Source organism: Centroberyx gerrardi, chromosome 19 (assembly GCF_048128805.1).
Source record: "Centroberyx gerrardi isolate f3 chromosome 19, fCenGer3.hap1.cur.20231027, whole genome shotgun sequence".
In the NCBI taxonomy this organism is placed as follows: Eukaryota; Metazoa; Chordata; class Actinopteri; order Beryciformes; family Berycidae; genus Centroberyx; species Centroberyx gerrardi.
The window spans coordinates 8,747,579-8,771,222 of record NC_136015.1 but is presented as its reverse complement, the minus strand read 5'-3'; the positions used below and the strand labels follow the sequence as shown (position 1 = coordinate 8,771,222).

Sequence of the window (23,644 nt, the reverse complement as noted above, 5' to 3'; positions counted from 1 at the left end):
GAAATCAATGAGATGTAATGTAATTGCGCATTCCAGCATGGCGCCACTTACGGAAGCACTGCGGCTTCTCTCCGCTCCAGTTGCCCATGCCCTGGCAGGTTAACACGGTGGGCAGGGAGAGCTGGTAACCTTGGTTGCAGGAGTAGCTGATGCTGGAGCCCCAGGTGAAGTCTGTACCCACCACCTGTCCATTAGGGATGGCGGGCGGTGGGGCGCACACGATCGCTGCGAGGAGACGGAGAGGCATGGGCAAGTTAAGTTAGATCTTGTCTTGCTCTTTGACTCACTATATGGTTTGCCATGTATAGTAATGAAACTAGTACTGTAACATATTGCAATTTCAATTTCAGAGATATTACAGTTACCATTCATCACCCCTCTCTAAATATCACATATTGAAGCTGAATTATTCAAAAACGATATCCCATCCCGACATCAGTGCTATTTTATGACCCTGTTCATTAACATACAAGCTGAGTGATCATGATTTTGAAGGAATGAGAGGGTGCAACTGCCAATATACAAATTACTGCTCCCAGGGAGTAATAAGTAATTAATTTTTAAACATGTAATAGTAGTAATACCTTACTTTTTTTCATTAACAAGCCCAAGACTTGTAAAGGCAGACCTGGTCACTGTTAAAATCAATCTGATCAATGTTTGGGCAAATCTGAAGAAGTATTTTAAAATGCATGAAAACTCATGGAATCGAAGCTTCAAAATAATGAAGTAAAGCGAAATGATAGTTCAGAAATTGTGTCAGGCATGTAAGAGGCCAAGTGAATAATTTTGCAACAGATATAATTCCATCCATTCTTCATCCTTCCTTCCTCCATTACTCCCTTCCTACAGTCTAAGCAATCTTTCTATATTCATCTCATTGCCATATGTTCTTTCACTGTGCCAGTATACCTTTACACTGCGGTTTGGTGCTGTTCCAGGTGCGGTCCTTGGTGCAGACGAGTGTGGAGGCTCGGTCGGCGTCCATGGTGAAGCCGGGAGAACACTGGAAGCTGGCTGTGTGGTTGTAGGTGAAATCATTCCCCACCCTCACGCCGTTGGCTGGCACCCCTGGGTCACCACAGTTGATCACTGTGGGAAGAAAGCAAAACAGTGAGAAAAAAAAGAAAGAAAGGTGGGAGTTGAACAATAAGGGGATTGGGAGACGAAGGCGGACATAGTGGGAGAGAAGAAAGTGTGTTTTTTTGTGTGAGACAGAGGAATAGAAAGAAACAAATCAAAAGGAGAGGGATGAGAGAAATCATGCATTTAAACAGCCCAATTAATTGCATCACTGTTGATACAATTTGCTACCTCATCATGTCTAAGCCATATTATTTGATGATTTAATTTGCTTAGCGTTTGATTGTATTTGGTAAAGCGGGAAATCAATATCACACACTAAGGATGAAATACAAGCAAGTAAACAAACTATTTAAAATGGCATACCGGGTGGGGCTTCAGAGTTAATGAACTGTTCTACACACCATGCCCACTTTCCCAAAGCAGTTCACCTCACAAACAAAACCTAACAATCTAGAAAGCCACATGGTTCCCTGTATCTTAACAGGCAATAAGCACTTCAGTCATGGACTACCACTGTTGGATGACACATTTACACTGTATATGCATAAAGAAAATCAGATCTTATTGACTGGGGATATTAACTGACAGACTCTTCACAATCGCCCACAGTATGACTAAATGTGCTATGGCTGATAGCGCTGTCCTTGTACTTTGATTCTCTGCAGCTTAGAGCTTTTGGGATGCAGAGAGCCTAAATTGTGAGGAGGGTATCCCGCGACAGCAGCTCCCTAAAGCCCAACATGAACCGCAATTCTTATTGCTTATTTTCTTTCTGACAATGCGGACATACTTTTACCCCTTGGGGGAAAAACTGAGAGAGTGAGTAACAAGAGCAAGAATTCCACTGTGTGACTCAGCAACAACAAAGCTCAATTCTCTGACTTAAATGTCTAAGAGGGAGAATCCAGGACACAGCAGTACAGCTACCACCAAGACGCCTAGGAAGAAAAGGCATTATTAAATGCCTCGGACTAACTTTCCAGCAAAATTCCCGGTAGGGTGAGGAAACTGGGCCTCCTGGAGGTGTAGTGTCTCCCCTTGACTGAGCGAGCACTTACATTTCCCACTGGAACGAGGAAACTGTGCCGCCTGGAGCCAAAATGTCTATCTAGGACTGTCTACCCTCTAACGATACCTACTGGGTGGAGATACTGTGCCTCTAAGACACATAATGCCTCATCTTGCATAGTGATTTTCTTAGATTACCACTGGTGAAACAGGTCACAAAACTCAGTTTGGTAGGTACCAGAGTTGTAGGGTCATGGTTTGGTATGTGTTAGGTGCAAAATAAAATGCAGTTCCTGGGGACCAATTAGCCTTCTCATATATTTGGTAGGATACATTTGGGTACTGTTCAAGGATGCTGGGGGAGAAACCTTCTGTTGACCAAAAATTTTGAAAAAAATTGTCATTGTCACTGTATTTTCTGTATTTTCACTGTTTTTTGTATTATCACTGTTTTTTGATCTGTATAGCTATAAGATACAGTATATATATTACTTTCCAATTTTACAATCTAATCTAATCTAATCTAATCTAATCTAATCTAATATGATATAGATCCAATGGAGTATATATGTTAACTCAGAAGTTTGGGGAGAGTTGAAAATTCCTCTGATTAATTTACACAAAAAACAGTTAACTGTAGATGTCAGTCAGTTTCCATTGAGCTTCATAGGAGTTTAGCTAACGTTATTTTTTCCAGCTCTAAAAAAGAATAAATCCTCTGACATATTCAGGAGATTCCAAGCTCCATTCAGCTGACTAAACCTCATACAGAACTGAGGTCACAGAATCATTATTTTCAGTAGTGCATCAGTCAGTGTTCATTATACATGACAATTTCACCAGTCACCACAATTTCACCAGTCACCACAATTTCACCAGTCACCAGTTAGCAAACATGGCTAGTAATTCAGCTTTTAGCCTGTATTTTTTCAAATCACTAGCCATCATTAAACTGAAGGGGCTGTACCTGAGGGCTTGTCATGTACGCTTCCACTCCTATGGATTACCCAGTTCTGAAAGCCATAATGGTGCTGCTTAGTTTCTTTTTTTATCTTTTCCATTCTGAGGAAACTGGGTCTTTCTGAGCCAGAATGGCTCCATGTGACCTCTATTTGCTGCAGGGTCTCTTGGTTCTCCACAGCAGCCGTGTGTCCATTGTAAGACATGATGATAAAGGGCTGTCAGTCAGGCCTATGCCCTTTGAGTGGACCGCGGCACAACTCAATTTCCTCCTACTAAGCCGGGGAACATGCTGTGATCCACATGGGTCATTCACCACATGTAATAGCAGGGAATGGGACCTCATTAACAACCTTTCACTTCAAAAAAAAAAAAGTAAAAATCTGTTCTAAGAAAATAGATTTTGCACTGAGTCTTGAAAAAGCATATTTTTTTTCTAAAAAAGCAAGTGAAAATATCTGCCTAACTTATTTCAAGAATTGTATTTATTCAAGTGACATCATCTTGAATAAAGTCACACTGTTTAAGATAAATAGAAATAGAAAGATAGATAGATAGAAAATTCTCGAAATAAGTTGTGCGGCAATGGAAAAAAGTGAAATCTCATCATCCCATTGGCAGGTTGTTTTGTGGAAAAATAAGATTTTAAAACTGAATATGAGATTAAATGTTAAGACTGAAATTTTTTGCAGCGCTGATCCCAACAAGGATCATAGAGGAGTCAAGCCCGCATCCGAGTATTACCTCTGACTCCCATACTAAGCCTGGAGAAGTACTACTGCAGAGCATTGGAAAAGGTTACTGGATATCTCACAGTATATGCGCTCTGTTGGGGTCGAAAGGATTCGCAGAACTGCAAGCCATTATCGATTACAGCAACAGCGCTGCTGTAATACACACAGAGAGGGGAGGCCAGCGCAGACAACTCAGGAATATGTATCAGCTAAGGAAAGGGAAAAGTCTCTTCAGCTGGAACGTGTTTTACATGATGTTTCACATATACATGGATGAATAGATGAGCAATCCAGATAGACTCAGGTCCTCTGAGAGAGTAATTACCTGAGCACTCAGGCATGTTGCCGGTCCAGGTCCCGTTAACGGTACAGTGTCTGGTGAGCAGGCCGGTAGAGTAGTAGCCCTCCCGGCAAGAGTATGTGATGGACCGGGAAAACGTCAGTCCGTCGTGGATCAGGATCTGGGCATTTCGTGGCGTTCCCGGATTTCCACAGGAAATCACTGAGAGAGAGAGAGGGAGGGAGAGAGAGAGAGAGAGAGAGGGGAAGGAAGGAAGCAGGAAGGAATTAGGGAATATTCACTTAGAAATTAAATGCTAAAATTCTAAGTGGTCAGAGGTGAAAGGGTAAGTGTGTGTGTGTGTGTGTGTGTGTGTGTGTGTGCCCGCGCATGTGTGTGTGTGTAGGGGGGTGACGTGACTCAGTGCAACTGCAGGCTTTCCTTCATCTGGGCATTTCTGAACAGATCAGAGATGGAAGTCTGAATTATAGATGAGAAACTCTCCTCACCCTAACTCTCTTCCTCTTACTCCTTTTTTCCATCCACTTATCTGTCTGTCTGTATGTATGTCCATCTATCTATGTAACCTACCCACCTACCTACCTAAATGACACATTTGACACATTCATTTCTGCTTTTGTTTTCTTAAAAGACTACTTCATACCTCTTACTATGATGCATAGTGTCAATGCATTTCATTAAGATTTATTCTGCAAATAAAAAGTTGGGTAAGCTGAGGTGGGTTTACCCTAGACTACATTCCTGTTTATCACCCCATCACTTGTCTAATACTCCATTACAAAGCATCTACCTCTCAAACAATTCCTCCATCATGTCCCCCTCTACTTCCTCACTCTGTCCCCTACCCCCGTCCCTCTGCCCTGCACCCAGCCACCCCCCACACCATCTTCCCCAACTCCCAACTTCGTAAGTAACTCTCTGCTTTGATGGACATATCCTTTGCTCAGCTAATCCCCTGGTGTCTGTCCGGTGGCCGGTGATGGCTCTGTTCATTACAGTCTCCAGCTTGCCCTGGGCCCTCACCGCCCCTCGGGCATCGCACCCCCCCCCCCCCCCCCCCCCCCCTCCCCTCTGTAATGACCAGATGTGGCCTGGCCCTTGAAGTCTGTGCCAACCGAGAACAGGTGGGCAACCTCAGCCAGTGGGCACACCACACACCAGAGAGGGAATGAGAGAGAGAGAGTGAAGAAAGGGAAGGAGGTGGTGGTGGTGAGGGGGGGAGGGGTTAAGGATGGAGTGAAGAGCAAAAGTGAAGTAGGAAAAAAGAGCGGGGGATGGGTGAAGAAAGTTCTGGAAGTAATACAGCGTATGCAAGGATAAGGGAAGCCACAAAAGGCCGCATGGTCATGGAGACGAAGAAAAGAGCAGGGAAATAGACGATGAGAGATGGGAGATACAATGCCACTGAGGATGGCTCAACTTGCTGCTGAGTAACTGCTGCTAATTGCTGCTACGATGGTGTCAAACTGCAATCAAGTAGGAAGCGATGAATCAAAACTTGAAAGGGAAAAATCCAAACTGTCTCCTGAACAGCAGTGAGCAGCGCTGCGTCCAGAGAAAGCTGCACTCACCAGTGTTAGATCTTTTGCCTCTCTCGTCCCTTTGGTATCCGCTGGTATAAAGTGATCACAAACCATCCGGGTTGGTAAACATGAGCGCGTTGTGTGCAATTTATTCTATTACCATATTTCTGGGTATTGAAGTCAAATAATTCAAATCAACCTCCCATTCAGTTGCACCAGACCTTCACCTCTTGACCTCTGGCTGAGCTCAACCTGAACAAATGTCCTCTGTCTGTTTTACTTTTTTCTAATCCTCTGTCTTGACTCCCTCTTCCCTGACTGCATGTATGAGCTGTTCTCTAAAGTAGCAAGAGAAGGATTGTACTCCATAGTGCTCGCATTGTTTGTAAAGTCTTTGTCCTGTCGCAGGACCACGAGACCGCAATCGATTGGTTTTCTGTTCGCACATACACACTCTGGGAATCTGCTTTTTCAGGTGTCGGCAGCAGAATGGGCGCCGGTGGTGCAGAAGGGCAAAGAACAAAAGCCTTGTGGTGTTTAATCAATGGAGAAAACATTCTCTATTATGCTGCCCACTATCTCTTGCTCAATCTCTCCTTTTTACTCCTTTACAAACACACACACACACACACACACACACACACACAGACATGCACACAGACACACACAGACATGCACACAGACTTTCATCTCTGCCATGTCCAGATGAAGCTCAGATGAAGGAAAGTCTGCAATTCTACATGCGCACAAAATCTCTCACTCTGTCTCTTTTTCTCTCTCGCACACACACACACTGTACAGAGGAATGCTTTGAAGTACAGTAGGCTCAGTTAAAAAGCCTCTCTGTGGTCTTCACCACCTGCCAGACCACTTACAGCCCCATGTATATTTCATTGTTTAGGAGAGACAGAACAAGGAGGGAAAGAACGGGGAAGAAGAGAGGAGGATAAAGGCCTCTTTTCATGGCCAAATCACAAACAAGGCTCTGATCAGCATTTTTCCCCTCTTTCTTTCTCTCTCCACCTTTTTGTTCCTCCTCTGCGCCGCCTCCCTCTCCTCCCCCTCCCTCCTTCCCTCTGTCAGCTGGACTGTGTAGCTGTGTATGAACGATGTACGATTAGCAGAGAAGAAGATGAGTAGAAAGTCAGAGAGAAGTAGTCAATTGACAGAGCAACTGATCTTATTTCTCCCTGTAGAAATTTTGCCATAGAACATATCAGTAGGCCAGGTGTGTGTGTGTGTGCATGTGTATGATTTTTTTTGCATACAAAATGTTGTCATTAAAGAAAAAGAATAAAGCAGTTGGCTATTGTATTTGTGTATGCATGCATGTGTTATTTTCTTCAAGTAGACACTTGCCAGAAAAAAACAAAGCTGTAGGCTATTGCATGCATGAGTGAAGGTGTGTGTGTGTGTGCATACTGTCAAGTGTATGTATAGAAACGCTTCCCTTACCGTGACACTCGGGCTGGATGCCCAGCCAGGTGCTGTTAGCCAGGCAGGTTCTCTCTGGCGACCCCCTCAGCATGTAGCCGGGCTCGCAGCTGAACCGGACCACGCTGCCCACTGTGAACTCTTCCCCAAGACGGATACCGTGCACCGGAACGCCCGGATCACCGCACAGCCCTGCCGACTCGCCTGGAAACACACACACGCACACACACACAAAAATGGTAAAACAAATGCGTCAAACGTAGCGAGCAAAATCCATTATATGTTTTAGGATATGAGACTATTGCTCATGTGGAGAGTAACACACATTAGAACCATACTCTCCACATGAGTGATATTTTCATATTGCAACACATTAATAACGATATGATTTGAACCCGCCTCCATCCGATAGGAAAATCATATTGCCCTCCCTCCTTAAGGAGTGATTGGTTTTCCAAATACATTATGTTTCATTATATTTATGTGTTCAGCATGCAGAAAATGTGCAAGGCGATGTGATTTTTCATCTCACTGAGTCGCACATATATTTTGTGCTTTGCTCCATAATTCCACGTAGCCCATTTAAAACAATCACAAAACATTTAGTGCTACTGTGTATTGCTCTCTGCTCCTGGTTTTACAGGGCTCTGGTCAACATCGCTTTAACAGCGCATAGCTCAGAAAGTGAGGGAAATCTGTATGAAAAGGTTGCGTTTATTGTCCGTTGAGAGAACGCCAGCAATCTCCAGGATATATGAATGTCATGAATTGTGACATTAAACTGTCAGCATGCTTTTTTATGATCAGTCGGCTTGTGTGTGTGTGTGTGTGTGTGTGTGCATGAGTTTGTGTGTTTCTGTCACGGTCTATGTTTGTGTATTTTTCTATCACATCTTCGTGGATATGAATGTATTTGTGCACATGCATTTGCCTGTGTGGACGCCCCCATGGCCCTGTGTGTGTGTGTGAGCGTACGAGGAGCCCTGAAGCGCAGCGCGGCAGGGGGAGGAGGAGGACGGGGGCCAACGTCTTTATAGTGCTTTATAACCCGGGCTGAGGCGTGGGCGTCCCTGTTCCTCAGTCTAATATGAGCAGATTAAAGCAGCTTTATGGAGGACACTGTCTTCGCCCTTGAGGCCTGTAGTGCAGACACACAGCTCCATCTTTGGTCCACCTACTGAGCTCACCGCCTACTAACAGCCACCCCCAAAGCTCTTTATTTGTTGGCCTGGCATTACGAAGGCATCCGTGCGACCGGGGGATGATTTTACATCAGAATTAATCGAGTATTAGAGGCAGGAGGGTGGGAAGAGGTTGAGAAAATGGGCTACACCAGCACATGGCTCCAAATTTTAATGATCTGATGCCCCCCGTTCCAATGTATTCATTTAAGGTGATCTTGAACATAAAGTTAGCACTGTCCTTCATAAAGCAGGGTTATTTGGAGTTTCATAGAAGGCGCCGTTCCGAACAGACAGTCGGCCGGTCAATGCGGGAACAGTTTTCCGTACCGGAGCAGTGTGGTAGCGAGCCGCTCCACTGGCCGTCCAGCTGGCACATGCGCGTTGTGTTGCCGACGACGGTGCGCTGGCCAATGCAGCTGAAGCGGATGACCGAGCCCACCGTCCGGCGGTCGCCCGAGATCTGGGCGTACGGCGGCATGCTGGGGCGGTCGCACAGCACCACTGTCCAATCAGAGCAGAGGAGGGAGAGAAAGAGACCAATGAGCAAGGCCAATGAGGAGGAAGTGATCAATGCACCAACATATGCAACATTTTCCTGCCTCATGAATTCAGAAAAACAATACAGTATAATGCCTGTCATTTTAGTGTTGGGTGGTAGTGCATTATTCAGCAATGCATTAGAGTAATATAATTACTTTTCCCAATAATGAGTGGTGTAACATATTGCTAGTTCAATTTGAGTAGTAATATTACAGTTACTAGTCCAAAAAATAAATCTTCTCTTCTATTGTCAGCCCCCCTAAATATCAGACTGAAGTTGAACTATCCAAAAACTGTATCCAGCACTTTCCCCTGATTTGTTTTTCTCAGAATTAGTTGCCGTCTTCTCACACTTAGCTAGTTTAGATTAGAAATATAAAAAACAATCTGCTCTCTTCGAATGGAAGCAAACCCCACTCCTTTGATTTTATCAAGCAACAGAATGACAAGAACATTGGATATCAACGCTATTTGGTTCCCCTGATCATTCACACAGGAGCAGTAATTGTCATCACACCGCCGAGGTAATTGTGTTATGCCAATTTACGAAGGCAAGAAAGGATGCAATCGGCAATTTTGGGGCTGTAACGGAAAAGTAACACCCCCAGCCGTGTAACAAATGACTGCTCCCAGGGAATTATGTGTACTTTTGAAACCTGTAACGAGTAATGATTTCATTCTTTGAGCTCAACAACACTGCATTCAAATCCCTATACCTGTCTAAACGTTCATTCACCATTGCTTTTTCACTGCATAATTAACACTGAAAATCATGCAGCGCCACTGACAGCCAAGCGCTGTGGTACTCACGCAGGCACTTGGGCAGGGATCGGTCCCAGGTACCGTCCCCCTGACAAGAAATGGAGCTGGTTCCCAGCAGGTAGTAGCCTGGGTTACAGCGGTACGACACGGTGGTCTGGAAGCTGTAGCGATGCGGCCCGCTGGGCAGTACCTGCCGGATGCTGTTCTCGACATGGCCCGGCTCTGTACAGTTCACAACTGGAGGGGGTGGTGGTGGGAGAGAGAATGAGAGAGAGATAGAGAGTTACATATCCATATTTTTGGAGGTGCAACCATACTGCTCACATTCCCCCACAACTCTGCAATTTTATGTCTGGTTATGCGCACATATGTACTGCTGTATATGACTCATTCCAAAACACACTCCCTCACAGCGACTAAGCCCATTCATGTTTCCGCACTCGTTTCCTCTCTCCGTCCAGCCCTTTCCTCATCTGCCGCTGCCACCCGCCCACCATCCATCCATTCACCCCAATCCAAATGAAGTGGGAGGCAGACTCTGGAAACAAACATTTGCTTCATAAGGAAGCCAGTCTCCTGCTGGCCTCCACGGTGCAGAGATAGTGATGGATGGAGAGCTCACAGGAGAAGAGGCACCGTGTCAGTTTAGCACCAGATGGAGAGAGCTGGGGAAGGCGAGGATGAGGGATGAGTGAAGAGAGAGGGACAGAGAGGGGGGTGAGGTTGACAGCGAGAGAGGAAGAGGCCCTGATGGTGCAATATATATTAAAATTCATGACATAATGTTATCGGTGAGCCTTTCAGCAAAGTGTCCCAGGCTATGGGATTCTACCAACACTACTTTTCTTGAGCATCTCAACTCCAACGTACATCAAAACCTGACTACATTACTTCAGCATAGCAGGTCTACAGTGAGCAACAACTCCTCCAAAATTCCTGTGTAGTCTATACTGGGAAACACAACTAAATGTGTACAGTGATGCCAAAACACTAATGGGTTGCAGAACAGTGTCTAGGAGTGCCCACGCAGCCATTATGCCCCTGTTTGCCTTGCCAGTCTCGCCCCCATGTGCGCGCCTTCTCCACAGCCAAAATGAACCCATTGTATGCTAATGTGTCTAAAAGCTTTCTCATTTTCATGCTCCCAAGCTGGCCAGCACAGCTAAATCACCCCCCAAATACCTATTATAATGTATTCCTTCCAGTAGAGCGCTGACCCGTGGTGCCATCATTTACAACTTGCCGCATAATAACACTACAAAGCGTATTTGAAGCGGCGGAGCTGCTTCAGCACGAGATTTTCCAAGCCCAGAATTGAGCTTTGAATAAATGTAGCGGGGCGACGTAGGCTCAAAAGCGAACCAACAGTCAACTCCAACAGCTGACCTCCTGGCAAATTTTTCGAGTGGCCTAGTGAGCAGAGAGAGGAAGGGGAAAGGATGAAAGGGGGAAAGAAGAATAAAGAGAGAGGAGAAGAAGGGCCGAGGTAATTCATCTCTGTTCCCCTCAGGAGCGGGGACCCCAGCCACCCTCTCCTCTTGGCTTCCTGCCAAACATCGCCCATGTAGGTGGTGTGTCAAAGTGTGCTTTTTTTCCTGTTCCGTTTCGCCTGCGTTCACTGAAAGACAAATAAACACACACTCGCACACTCACACACACACACAACGATTCTTTCCAAAGAAGGCGGTGTTGCGGCGGCGTTGCTGTGACACAAATTGGTGGTGATTAGAGAGGGATAGGAGACTGGCTGGGCCGCCGGTGCTCTCCTGCTCCCTGCATTATTGATGGAGTAGTGCAGACTCCTGTAGTTAAGATCTGGACCCTGGATATCATTAGCTTTGTCTGACCGACTCCTGCCCCGCCCTTCCCTCTGCGTGCCACTCTCCCACCCCTCCTTTTCATCCCTTCATCTATCTATCCGCTACCCTCTGTCCGTTTTGAAGCCGAGGAAAGGCTCTAAATGAAGAGCCGGCGGTCAGTAAAGTGCAACGCGGTGATGCAAAAGACGAGAAGCGAGGTGGGGAGGAGTGCGCGGAGAGGGAAAGTTGGAGGGGAGACATGATGATGACTAAGGCTGAGGTGAGATGGATGAAGCGGATGTTGCCGCAGCACTTCGTTTTACACTGAGAGGGTAAATGCAGGTTTGTGAAAGGCAGACAGGAGAGCACGCACCGCCGAATATGACTTGAATGCCGTAATTAAGGTGATAAATCTGATTGACAAAAAGACCCCTAAGCTGCTTATGTCTCCGCATCAACAGTGAGGATAATGTGCTATCAAAACAGACACCCACACCCACCCACACACACACACACACACACACAGGCACACACACACTCTAAGACACTCAGACAAAATGCATCTCAGAGTCAGTGTCTGCATGGAAACAAGGCCAATGCTAATATGATGTCACTACTGGAGCGGAGAGATTTAAGGCATGTGTCTGGGAGAAAATCTCGCCTGCTTATGCATGCAGCAGCCGAATGCACTTCTCTCTCTTTTTTTATCAACTGGAGAAGGATATCTCGGAGACTTTTAACCTCCTCATCCCTTCATAAATGTCTAAAAAAAAAAAAAGGCCAAATCCTTCCTTTCTCTCCTCATTTAAAACAAACTCATAAGTCAATCCGTCATTGGTTCTGTCACTGCCTTGTCACAGAGGGCCCCGACCTCGCCAGCAGCCCTTTTCTGTGCCTGTCACAAAGCCCTCAGTTAGCGGGGACTTAGAGACAGACATGGGTGCCCAGATCCGTCGCCTGTCTGGGAAAATACGAACGCTGCCAAATTAAAAGTCCTCGCCTCCCTCTTTCAAAGCGGAGCGGGCTAATTCTCATTCCGAGATAAAACCAGGATACGGGTCTCAAAAGGCCGCTGTCTCTCACACAGGCTCAAGGACCCGGCGATTGCTTTTGGCTCCCTCTCCTTGGTTATTTAACCGAGTTTGTTTCCCTGACAGACAGGTGAGCCTTGGGGTGTAATCGAGGTAGCTATAGCTAGGAGGAAATAGCGGCACATGTAAATATTATCCGGAACCTTCACGGACCCTGCGGTTGAGACCGTGGTAATTAAATCATCCAGGCTTCTCTTTGCTTTTTCATTTCAATTTCCCCTAATATGCGCCATTTAAACTCTTTCTCCCTCTGGATGTCTCTGCGCTTCATCTCCGCTCACTCTGTGATTGGGGTCGTCTGTGGTCGTTAAGGATGTGACCTTGCACAATACAATAGGCGGCGTAATACCTACACACACAAATGGAAGAGAATACAAAAGTACATGGAAACGAGCACACCTTTTCACAATGTCCTCACTCTGTGCATAAGGTATGTACTACGCTAGAACAATCTGTGGCTTGTTTATCGCTCTGATGATTCACACAATATGATACACGTGATTAACGATGCAACAGTTGCTGTCCTTCGCCCATGCACAGCTCAGATCTAGATGAGATCACAACACGTTCCCCATAAATGTATACACATAGATGGATATACGGACAGACATGGAATCACATGTGCACCCCAACCGATATGCATGTGCATCCACCCACACACACACGCACACACACTTACTTTTACACTTGGGGAGGGCGTTGCTCCACTGGCCGTTGGACTGGCAGGTAGATTTGACAGCCCCCTGTAGAACGTATCCGGTATTGCAGACAAAGCGCACGGCATCATTCAGGTTGAACTGGGTTCCCTGGGTCACACCAAAGGTAGGGTTGCCCGGGTGACCACATGTGATGGCTATGGATGTCAGAAAAAAAGATAACAGTTACTTAAATGTGCAGAGAGGGTAAATGATTTCTAAAGATCTAATATTAAACCCATGAAAAACAAGACCTGGGGCTATAGAATCAAAATCTAACCCCTGCTAAGTTGACCAGTTTACAAGCCCATAACTGTAAAATCCATGCCCAAAGCTTTGGCATTAATTAGCTAGCTGTGCTCTGCGGGTACTTACGGACACAGACGGGGGTGCGTCCTGACCAGCGGTGATCCTGTTCACAGATTCGCACCGACACGCCGATGAGACGAAATCCTGGGTTACATTGGTACACCACGCTGCCTCGGTAGTTATAGTTCTCCCCAATGATCTGACCATTCACTATGGGCTCAGGTGTGCCGCAATGGCCGGCTATGGACGAGTGAGGGAGAGAGAGACAAGCTCAGACTTTTGGATAGAAGTAGATTTTTGAACAGTTTTGAACCCATTTCCAGTACTTTATTGTGTTCTTTTTAGATACGGGGATCTCACCTAGACACTGGACCTGTGTTCCACTCCAAAGCCCGTTGGACATACACTCTCGGACCCGCGAGCCCACCAAAGTATATCCTGTGTTGCAGGAGAAAATGGCTGTGGCTCCATACACAGTCAGTGTTCCAATCTTGTTGCCATTTGGTGGAGTCCCAAGGTCCCCACAGGAGATGACTGAGATGGTAAACAATATTGCATTATAACCTCAAATTGACAAAAATCTGATCAACAATAAAACACCTAATTTGTTTTGTTTGGATAATCACTTTGTTTGGTTGTCATTCACTTTATTTTGGTTGAAATGTTTGCACCTGTTTTGTAAGGTAATTTTCCTTCCTAATATCACAATTTGACTGAATGTAAATAAGACTTATTTGAGTGGATTAACATTTTTTATGCCTGACAAATTACTTTTACTGGCAGTGTTTTTCCGGTGCATTAGTGCAAATGAGGCTGTTAACAGGAGGAAAACTGCACCATGGGATGTGTAGTTCACACTCACTGTCGCAGGCTGGGCGAGGATCCGGGTAGTTCCAGCTGCTGTTGGCCTGGCAGCGGATGACCCTTTGACCCCTGTAGTAATATCCCGGGTCGCATATCAGCATCATAATAGCGTCATATTGGTTTTGAGTTCCATAGATCAGCCTCCATCTCCCATGATCCACGGCAGAGTGGCCGATGTCAGGGCAGGTCACAGCTGCAAAGTCAGAGGTTAAACCAACAGCATTAGATCAAATATCTAGATGAGTTTGGTGCTCTTATTATCATGCGTTTAGATATACTTTATGCATTTCACCATTTCAACTGTTTAATTCTGATACACATGTTGCAATAATATTGGAAAGCTTGATTCCTGAATAAGTTCCTGAAGTAATACTGTATGTGACACCAACTTCGCAGTGAGTTGAACAGTAATCTGGTTTAGCTGCTTGTGGCCACACATCCCCAACTATGCTGCAGGGGATTTATCACTGCAAGTATGAAAACTGAGTTTTAATCTGAAATGATCCTACAGGAATACTCTGAACTGAAAGTACCACAGCTTTTAAAACTTCTGAAATGCCAAAATCTAAGTATGTAAACATAGATCTGTGCCCATGAATTCTTTAGTATTTATTAACTGCAAAGTATAGTCCACATGGAGATGTATAATGTTTTTTCTCTGTTGAAAATGAATAGCTGAACAAACTGGCAGTAACAGAAATACTCACGTATGCATCTGGGCGGGGCCTCAATGGGGCTCCACCTCCCAGATTCCTGACAGACCACCGAGGTGGTGAGGGGTCCGGCCAGCCGGAAGCCGGGGTTACACTGGTACATTGCCCTGGCTCCCAAAGTGAAATCCTGCCCCACAATACTGCCGTTGACTGGAGGCACCGGCATCCCACAGGACATGACTGGTGCGGGAAAGAGGGATATCGCAAGAAGATAAGACAGAGCGGGTAAAGGCGGTGCATTTGTTTTTTTTGTTTTTTTTTCTTTTCATCCACATGAGATTGAGCACATCTGGATTAAGGCAGGTGTGGAAAGGCTCGTTTCGCCCCTAGGCAAACCAGCACAGAAAGCACAGGCAGCAAAGTGTTTTACAATAACCATCTTTGTATGCACAGCGCCGAGCTCACAATAGGCTCCCTGTACAAATGCACTCCCAGAGCCGGCATCATTGTGCAGTAAACATTAGCTAGGGCCCCCCATCTGCACAATGGTAAACACTCCAGTCTGGAGAGAGCGCGTGCAATTCATAGTGGAGATTACACCTGCTGTAGACTTGACCAGGCACTGAATGGCTGCCCCGCTGCTCTGTTTCCACCTGAGCTGATGTTGTTAATACAGCCGGCTGGAAACTAGGCTATGGCTGTGTAGCTTTTAGATTTCATGGTAAAAATCTAAACACAAGCAGAGGGAGAAGCTGAAAAAAAAAAGTCATTGAAAAATAGAAAATTGAAAATCAATGAACACAATTTTAACTGCACAATGGCATCACCGTCTCGCATAATCTAAAATAACGATTTTTGTAAGCTTTTTTAAATTAAAGTCAGTTCACCTTTTTCTCAATGCTATCTATTCTTAGATCATAATACTTTAAAACTTTTAGAATGTCATTCAGTTGACAGTGGATAACTGCAATTTTTATTCATGTGGAATTATGCAATTACCATAGATCTTTTCAAACAAAAATGAGCATTGGGAGAAGCGCATGAATGTGAAAATAGCACACAATATTGACACATCAAACAATTCAGCTCAGGTCACTGAAATATCATTAATGTAATGTAGCGGTATCTCCAAAGCAATTCCTGAGGAACAGTGAAGTGAGCTTCCTTGGAGCACGCCCAAGGCTCAGAGGCTATTGCTGATGGCACACTGTCAGTTGAAATCACCCTTTGATCCACAGCAAAAGGATTCAGATATATTTTTGCAATCAACTCAAACAAGAATGACTGCCGTTAGAAAATACACTCACTGCAAAAAATATACATCTTAACGAGTCAATTAGTCTGGCACTGAGTCTCAAAATCTTATTTTCCTTATCACAATTTCACAACTACAATTGTTTCCAATGACGTGTCCCACTTTCGGGAATTCGAGAAAAAATGTCACTTGATTCAAGAAGATTATTGAAACAAGGTGACTTGTAATGCAAAAAGTTGATATGATTTCACCCCAAATAATTTCACCTGGCAGATTTGTTTCACTTGTTTTCACTTTTGATGCAAATGCACCGAAAGCAGCTGTAAAATATTCAAATTCTGACAGGCCTTTCTAGTGAGTGGGTGGGAGTGGGATCCTTCTCCAAGCACCTGGGTCATGTTTCTGTGGCCGTGTTTTCTTAACAATTCCACCTCCCCGTCGTCCCACATGGCTACAGGTGGGCTCTCACCTTGGCAAAGTGGTACCGGTGCATTCCACTGGTAGATCCCCTGTGGGGTCCGGGTGCAGGTGGCGCTGCTCTGGCCAATGAGCCGGAAGCCCTGATCACAGCTGAAACGCAGGGCGCTGCCCAGCTTAGTGCCTGTCAGACTGTGCACCGTGCCATTTACCGGGTTGTTTGGAGGGCTGCAGTAGGCCGCTGGGAAAACATAAAAAAAACAGCTACAAATATGAATAAACATACATTATAATTTAGCGGGACAAGCATAAAAACACGATAATGATGCAAGATGATGCAAGTTGTTGTTTGAGGAGGTGAGCGATTAATGCGCCTTTAATAGCGTCTGAGCCCCCAGATCTCCTTCGCATCTGTCTTCTACGCCTGGCGTGGTGAAGAGGGATGAGTATTAATGCAAGGCGCTACACTGCAATATCTTTAAGGCAAAAACTGCAGACTAGAGACAAGGGAAATTGATTAAAGGAAACTAAATGTTCTGCAAAGCGGAAACAGGAGCTCGTCGGCGGCAACAGGGGGAGATCATAAAAGTGATGGATACACAATAAAAGGAACAATGTATCTGTTTTTGTTTGTTGGCTAAATAGGTGGCTGCAATAATCATACATCATCCCAAGTGGTGCCAGCAACAGGTCTGTGGTTTCCAGAGAATGAAAAACTGCGGCTGAATTGCACTCTGCACAAAGATCTCGCAATAACGTGGCGTCAGCACACACACACACACACACCTGCAGATGGATAAGGGGGTTTCTTTGGGGAAAGTGAGAACACCCATTGTGAAAAGATTTAAGATAGCGCCCTGGTGCAACGGCACAGGGCTGCGTGACGTGGCAAGTGGCGCTGAGTGTGGGGGGAGATTAGGATGGAAGTGGACCAAGGACACAAAAAAAAAAGCGTATCATCCATTACGCTTAATCGCTATGACCACATTACATCTCTATAAAAATGCAAATTCCGGCTCAAACCACCCGCATCCGGCAATGAAAATTCCCTCTCTTTCGAGTTACTGGGAATTTTTAGCACCATGCAGACGATCAGATAAGACTCCCTTACGGTATAAAAAGTTACAGCCGTGTTAACCGCGTGATATATATTCAGCATTTATGAGATGTTGCTGTCGCGCACAAATTGTTCCGGTGAGGCAGAGAATGTGAGACTTTTCATGTGCGCCGACAGACCATTTTGTGGCACTGAACGAGATGTTAGATAAGGGAGAGCGAACGTGGAGTTTAACACTTAGATCCACTAAGTAAGACATGAGATACATTCCTTAGCAGGAACTAGACTTGACTGTTGCTCGGGGCTTCGCTAATTCTGGGGAAGTGTTCAACTCGAGTTTGAAGGGCAGGAAGTCGTCTAGACAACCACCAAGGGATTAATTCCCATTACTGTCCTCCTTGATGGCCATGAGGGTAAGGTTAGAGCGCACGCAAACCCAATGTTTATACCCAGTGATATTTAATACGCAGCCGCAGCTATGTTCCTTGGCAAGGCCTTCTCCTGTCAGTCACCGTGACTGGCGGCTCCTGAGCCACCCTTGAGCTCCAGCTCAATGCTTCACCTCTATCTGTGTCTAACTCATTTGCCCCTCTCTCTTTATTCCCCGCTCTGCCTCTCCCTCTGCCAGTTACGGCGTACGGCTTGTCCCGCCGCAATCAGCCCTCCAGCTCGGAGAAATCAGATCTACATGGGCAGGTGACTGGATTGGAATGGATATTAGACACGGAGGTTGAGAGGGAGGGAGGGAAATGGAGAGAGAGAGAGAGAGAGAGAGAGAGAGAGAGAGAGAGAGAGAGAGAGAGAGAGAGAGAGAGAGAGAGAGAGAGACATTCAGACAGAAAGAGACAGTAAGACAGTGACAGACGGGCAGACGGTGAGTTGATTGAGGTTGAAAGGATGGAAGAGATGAATGCATCTAAATGAGGTGAGGGAAAGGTGTGAGAGAAATAGGGGTGAAAACAACAAGTCCAGGAGCCATAGACGAAGAGAAAGAATTGAAAACTGAAAAGGGGAGGGAGAGAGGGGGGGCGAGGTAATAGAGGAAATGGTAGCTAGTCGGTGATGGAAGACTGGCCCGTGGAGACAAAAGATGGATTGATGAAGAACACAGCCGAAGACATTGGATCTGCCTGTGCCATCTGTTTCTTCCTCCCCACCAAGGTGCTACAGAAGGCAACTCCATATTGGCCGTGGCAACTTGTGGGTTCTCAGCCGTCACTTAGCCCGTCTGTCACGTAGCCCGCCATGGCAAAATCCATCACGGCCAACAGAAAAAATGTAAAACAGGCAAGGGGAGGAAAAAAAGGGCAGAGAAACGACAGAACATCCGGTTGGGGAGACGGAGGGCTCCACTGAGAGGAGGAGAGAGACGATTAGTCAATCTGGCTGAGTGGTGTTGATACGGAACGGAGGGAGCCTTTTAAATATTTACACAGTCATAATTCACAGCGAGTTATGCAGGTGTCGTATACCAGCAGATCCTTCATGGGAGCAGGACAAAACAGAAGAATAATAACCGGTGCGAGCAACAGCATTTACTAATTCCCAGACCTGTGCTGCACGGAGGGAAGTGCTGCAGATGCTTACCGCCCCCGTTAGGTTGTCATGGAGATGGCTCGTATTTCTAGTCGTTTCAGCTGCATTGGCTCTCCAAATGTTGGTCTTGTTGACACAATAAACCACAAACCCGTCGGATGAGATCTAACAAAGATGTCTATAAGCGACAATGTCACAGACTTCAGATTCTTCCAAAATACTGTTCCCGTTTTCTAACTGACCATGCAGTCTGTGCTAGTGTATCCCCCTTCCTTACTGACCTGAGTAGCGTATGCGGAAGCCTTTGTGGCTGGTGGTGTGGTCGAAGGACCAGTGCAGATAGACCTTGTTGCTGGAGCTGGTGATGCTCAGTGGGTTGGAGTAGTTACCACTGAGGGTGATTAGGAGAGCGCTCTGTCGGGACGGGCCTGGATGGAGAGAGGGAGAGAAAGACAGTGGTCTATGAAGAATCCACCTTTAAAAGTCTCCTGTGTGTCTCCATCTAATGAATCCCCATGAATTGCATCTAATAAATGAATGAGGGCAATGATGCTTTTGTATAAACAAACATTTCCAGCAAAGGATTTTCAAAATAATATCTTGGGTGTGAGAGAGCTGATCAAATTCAGAGCGAAAAGATCCCACATTTAGGTCAATGAAATTCTCATGAAGGTCTTGAAGTCATGAAGTTTCGCCTCATAAATGTACACTGCATAGATCTGCATAGATAGTGCGTAAATCATTTGGAAAATTCCCAATTTGAACTTTTGAACTTTTTGAATTTTGATATGAATCTAACTTGTCCCGGAGCTGGCTGTTGAGTGGTTGTGCGTTTTGCTACAGTATGATAAAATGAAAGTTTGCTCAGCTCATAATTGCAGGAAAAAGGTTCTGATCCATACTTGGCTTGGCAGGCCCCGAGGTTAGGCGAACGTCTGTTCCCCCCACTCGGCTGAAGATAAAAAGCACTAATCAGCAACACTAGTGCATGCGACCGCCATTTTCTCAGAGCAGCCAGGCAGGGTTCCTGACTGTGCCTCTAATCACATGCAAATGTACAAGGCAGGTGGGGGGGCTCTGTCACCATGTGTGTGGTTTACTCTTGGTAAACGCAGAGAGCTGCGGTTGGGGAAGACGCTACACTACATCCTGCTGTCAGTTTTATTTTAGCCCTTGATTGTGGCAATTTTTTACCGCTGTAAATGAGTCCTTGGCTGGGGGAGGAGGTGGGGTTGTGTGTGTGTGTGTGTGTGTGTGTGGGGTATTATCATCTGTCTTGGCCAGTGTTTTAAAAGGCCTAATCAGCATCATTCTCTGATCTACAGGGGGGGATAGTGATGCACTGGAGCTTTCCAGGGGTGTAAACTCACTAAACCCTGAGGTATTGCAAAGCAAACCCCGCATCTAATATTATTTTGTGAGGCCAAAACTCTGATACCTGCTTATATTGACTACATTTCTGAGGATAAGTGGAGCAATGACTGATGAGAAACTCTGGTCACCAAATTATCTCGCACAGACGCACACAGCTTAGAGATGCCCCCCCGATGTGATTTTTTTTGTTTTCTTTTAGATATAGCTTCCAAGGTGATTACATTTTTCCTTGATCTTTACTCTCAATTACAATTATAAAAACTACAAGACCAAATTTGGACTTAGCCAAAGCCACGGCATGTGTCACAACTTGCCATACCCAAATGATACCAGACTCATGCCAGACTAAATATCTAAATATGAGGGGTTGTGGTCTTAATTACTTTGTAGCTGCACATGCTCCACCGGATCGCTCATTAATATGAGAAGCAGTTAGCCAACTTAGAAAGTAATGCTCTAGTTCATTCACCAGCGGGACGGGGAATGATAGCTATTGTGTGCCTGCATTTCCAATAATTCAGACCTGTATTCCTTGTACCTCGCTGACAGGGGCACTGACCTTTTGTACTGACTTTAGGCTGGATTGAAATCACATCTGAAATGAGAGCGCTCAACTCCCGACCCTTTGCCCAAGTGATCGTGACTGAGTTCTTGAGTCCTGGCTTCATTCACAAACACACTGTTCCTTATCTACCTACTGTATGTAACACCTATTTCAACAACCCATCCCGAAATGAAGTTATTCTTGTAATGTTTCATCTCTTTTCTTCTTTAAGTCATTTTTATGCAGCTCCAAAACGTCCTTCTGTCATCAATGTTGTAATGTAATCCTGTAACATCATATAAACTGCTCTATTGTTACATCTAGTCAACCCGATATTAATTAGTTTATCACCGCTTTATTAATTTTTCATGGATAACATTCAAATTTCGATGCAAACCCAATTTTACAGAAGCACCAAACTATCTACAGTATTGGAATCGGAGCCAATCCAGCTCCCACGTACTTGCACTCGGATGGCAAAAGCTGTCCCGATACTTTAATGAGCTGCGCTTTGGCACAATAACATACTTCTCCGGCAGGTGGAAAAATGTCTGCAGTGTGGTGAAATTTTGATCTCAGTGAAGCAAAGCGCCAACTGTGCCAAAATAAGGTGTCTAGGAGTCCTGAGAGTGGAGAAGAGGCCAAGTGGCCCTCTCAAACCAGCCAGAGGCAGTTAGAATAACACCAGAAGTGAGGCGATTCTGCCTTCAAAATACAACCACACTTTTGGAAAAGGGAGGTAATGTTGGTAGAAATGTATGGTATGAAACTTAATTTTTAAAAATATATATATTTTCATTCACTATAATTATGTTCACTTTGTATTACTCTAAATATTCCAATTGGCTGAGGATTTTTACACAATTTTCAATTGTTTTATAATAGGCCAATATTAGGTCACAGGAATAAATGTTAACTGAGTGGTATTCAGATCGGTAGTCATATCAGGCGCTCTACATAATAAAGTACTCATACTCATATTGGTTCTGAAAAAACTAGTATTGGTGCACCTCTTTATACAATATTTTTTATAATGAACATGTAATATCACCAGACATATGGCCATTTTATACATTCTACTGCCTTTATGAAAAGGAATATGCAATGAAACCGAGTGTTAAATCTCTTCCCCAGATCACACGTCAAACACCCGCTTCTTCAACTGGCATTTGATATCAAACGTCTCCTTCGTCATTACAACCTCAGGTAGTGGCACCGTAGAGGTTGGAGAACCAATTTGAATCCCATACTGGCTGGGAAACATGAAAAACACTTTCTTCTCCCAGCAACTACTATTGAGGGGCACCTGAGCAAAGCACTTAATGGCCAATTGCTCCAGTAGAGCTGCTCAGCGGTCAACAGTGGAAGACTGTGGCTGCACTGGGCAGCTCCCAGGGTGTGAATGTCACTGTGTGAGTGTGAAGCAGGGCGACACTGGAAAAGAGCACGCATGCTCAGTCAATTTCCTCAGGATAAACCAAAAAAACAAACAAAAAAAAAAAAAACTACCGAACCCTATGGCATATGTTTCCATTCACTTTCAAAACAGATATAGGCACTCACCATCAAAGATCTCAAGCTCGTCAAACTGCCGGCTGGTCTGGAAGTGCTCTATGGTGAAGGTGATGTTGTAGCCAGGCTCGACTTTGACCACCCAGGAGCAGGACTCAAAATGAGGGAAGCCGCTGCCTGGCGACTGACTCATGATGACACCTGTGGAAGCCGTCAGCACCTCATTCATGGGACATGTCACTGTGGAGAGAAATAAAATAAAGAAAAGATTTGAGTTGAATTAATTTGAATTCTAAACTGAAAAAAAGTAATAACAGTTTGTTTATGGAGTGCAATTCTCTGTAGTTTCATAATTGCAGATAACTTGTAATGGGTGTTCACTCTTTTCAGAGGACATAATTTGCCCTGAAGCACAAATTGGATTGGATAGAGCTCCATTGTTGTTGGAGGGCAACTCAATGTGACTAAAAGCATACTTAAGGTAATTGTCATTCTGGTCTTGGAGCTATCGCAGGAAACAAAGCTGCCCATGCTAAGCCAGTCCTGGAAATGGCTTGATAATATCACTGGATTGCCATGAGCATATTCTCTCCTTTTTCCCCCTTGTCAGTGTGTGACAGATAGGACATTGTGATGGTAACTTGGCGGCTAACAATCAAATCTGCCTGGGAGCCGTATCGCTGTGGCACGTCTGGGCGGACCGCATCCATCCGCTCATCTCATTCCCCTGTCATTGGTATTCTTGTGGGACATCTCCGTGACATGCTGTGACATTTCCCAGTGGTTTTAGTCTGTATTATCAGACGTTACGCAGCGCTCCCGTCTGTTGCGTTTTGCCGGGATGCTGTGAAGCCTACCTCTTAATCCGCCAGAGCTGTCTGCATACAGAGTGGAACCCCAAAAAACAAGCTGCAACATGAAAGGACACCGACACCGCAACTATGACACAATGCTACTGCTACATCCCTTTTTTTTTGCCTCATACTCTGTCGTCGCTGATCTAATG

General features: G+C 45.2%; 1 protein-coding gene across 1 annotated transcript in view; it reads right to left on the bottom strand.

Annotated features, from left to right (window-relative positions):
- csmd2 (CUB and Sushi multiple domains 2) overlaps positions 1–23,644 on the bottom strand; it is a 235,940-nt gene that overhangs the window by 10,735 nt on the left and 201,561 nt on the right. Inside the window, exons 48-61 of the mRNA XM_078290607.1 lie at positions 22,690–22,878; positions 19,490–19,636; positions 16,668–16,856; positions 14,998–15,183; positions 14,289–14,483; positions 13,787–13,960; positions 13,493–13,666; positions 13,102–13,275; positions 9,581–9,769; positions 8,558–8,731; positions 7,068–7,250; positions 4,114–4,290; positions 913–1,092; positions 52–225 (exon numbers count right to left, since the gene is read on the bottom strand). Of these exons, the coding sequence (XP_078146733.1) occupies positions 52–225; positions 913–1,092; positions 4,114–4,290; positions 7,068–7,250; positions 8,558–8,731; positions 9,581–9,769; positions 13,102–13,275; positions 13,493–13,666; positions 13,787–13,960; positions 14,289–14,483; positions 14,998–15,183; positions 16,668–16,856; positions 19,490–19,636; positions 22,690–22,878 (2,505 nt within the window). The remainder of the gene's footprint in view (positions 1–51; positions 226–912; positions 1,093–4,113; positions 4,291–7,067; positions 7,251–8,557; positions 8,732–9,580; positions 9,770–13,101; positions 13,276–13,492; positions 13,667–13,786; positions 13,961–14,288; positions 14,484–14,997; positions 15,184–16,667; positions 16,857–19,489; positions 19,637–22,689; positions 22,879–23,644) is intronic.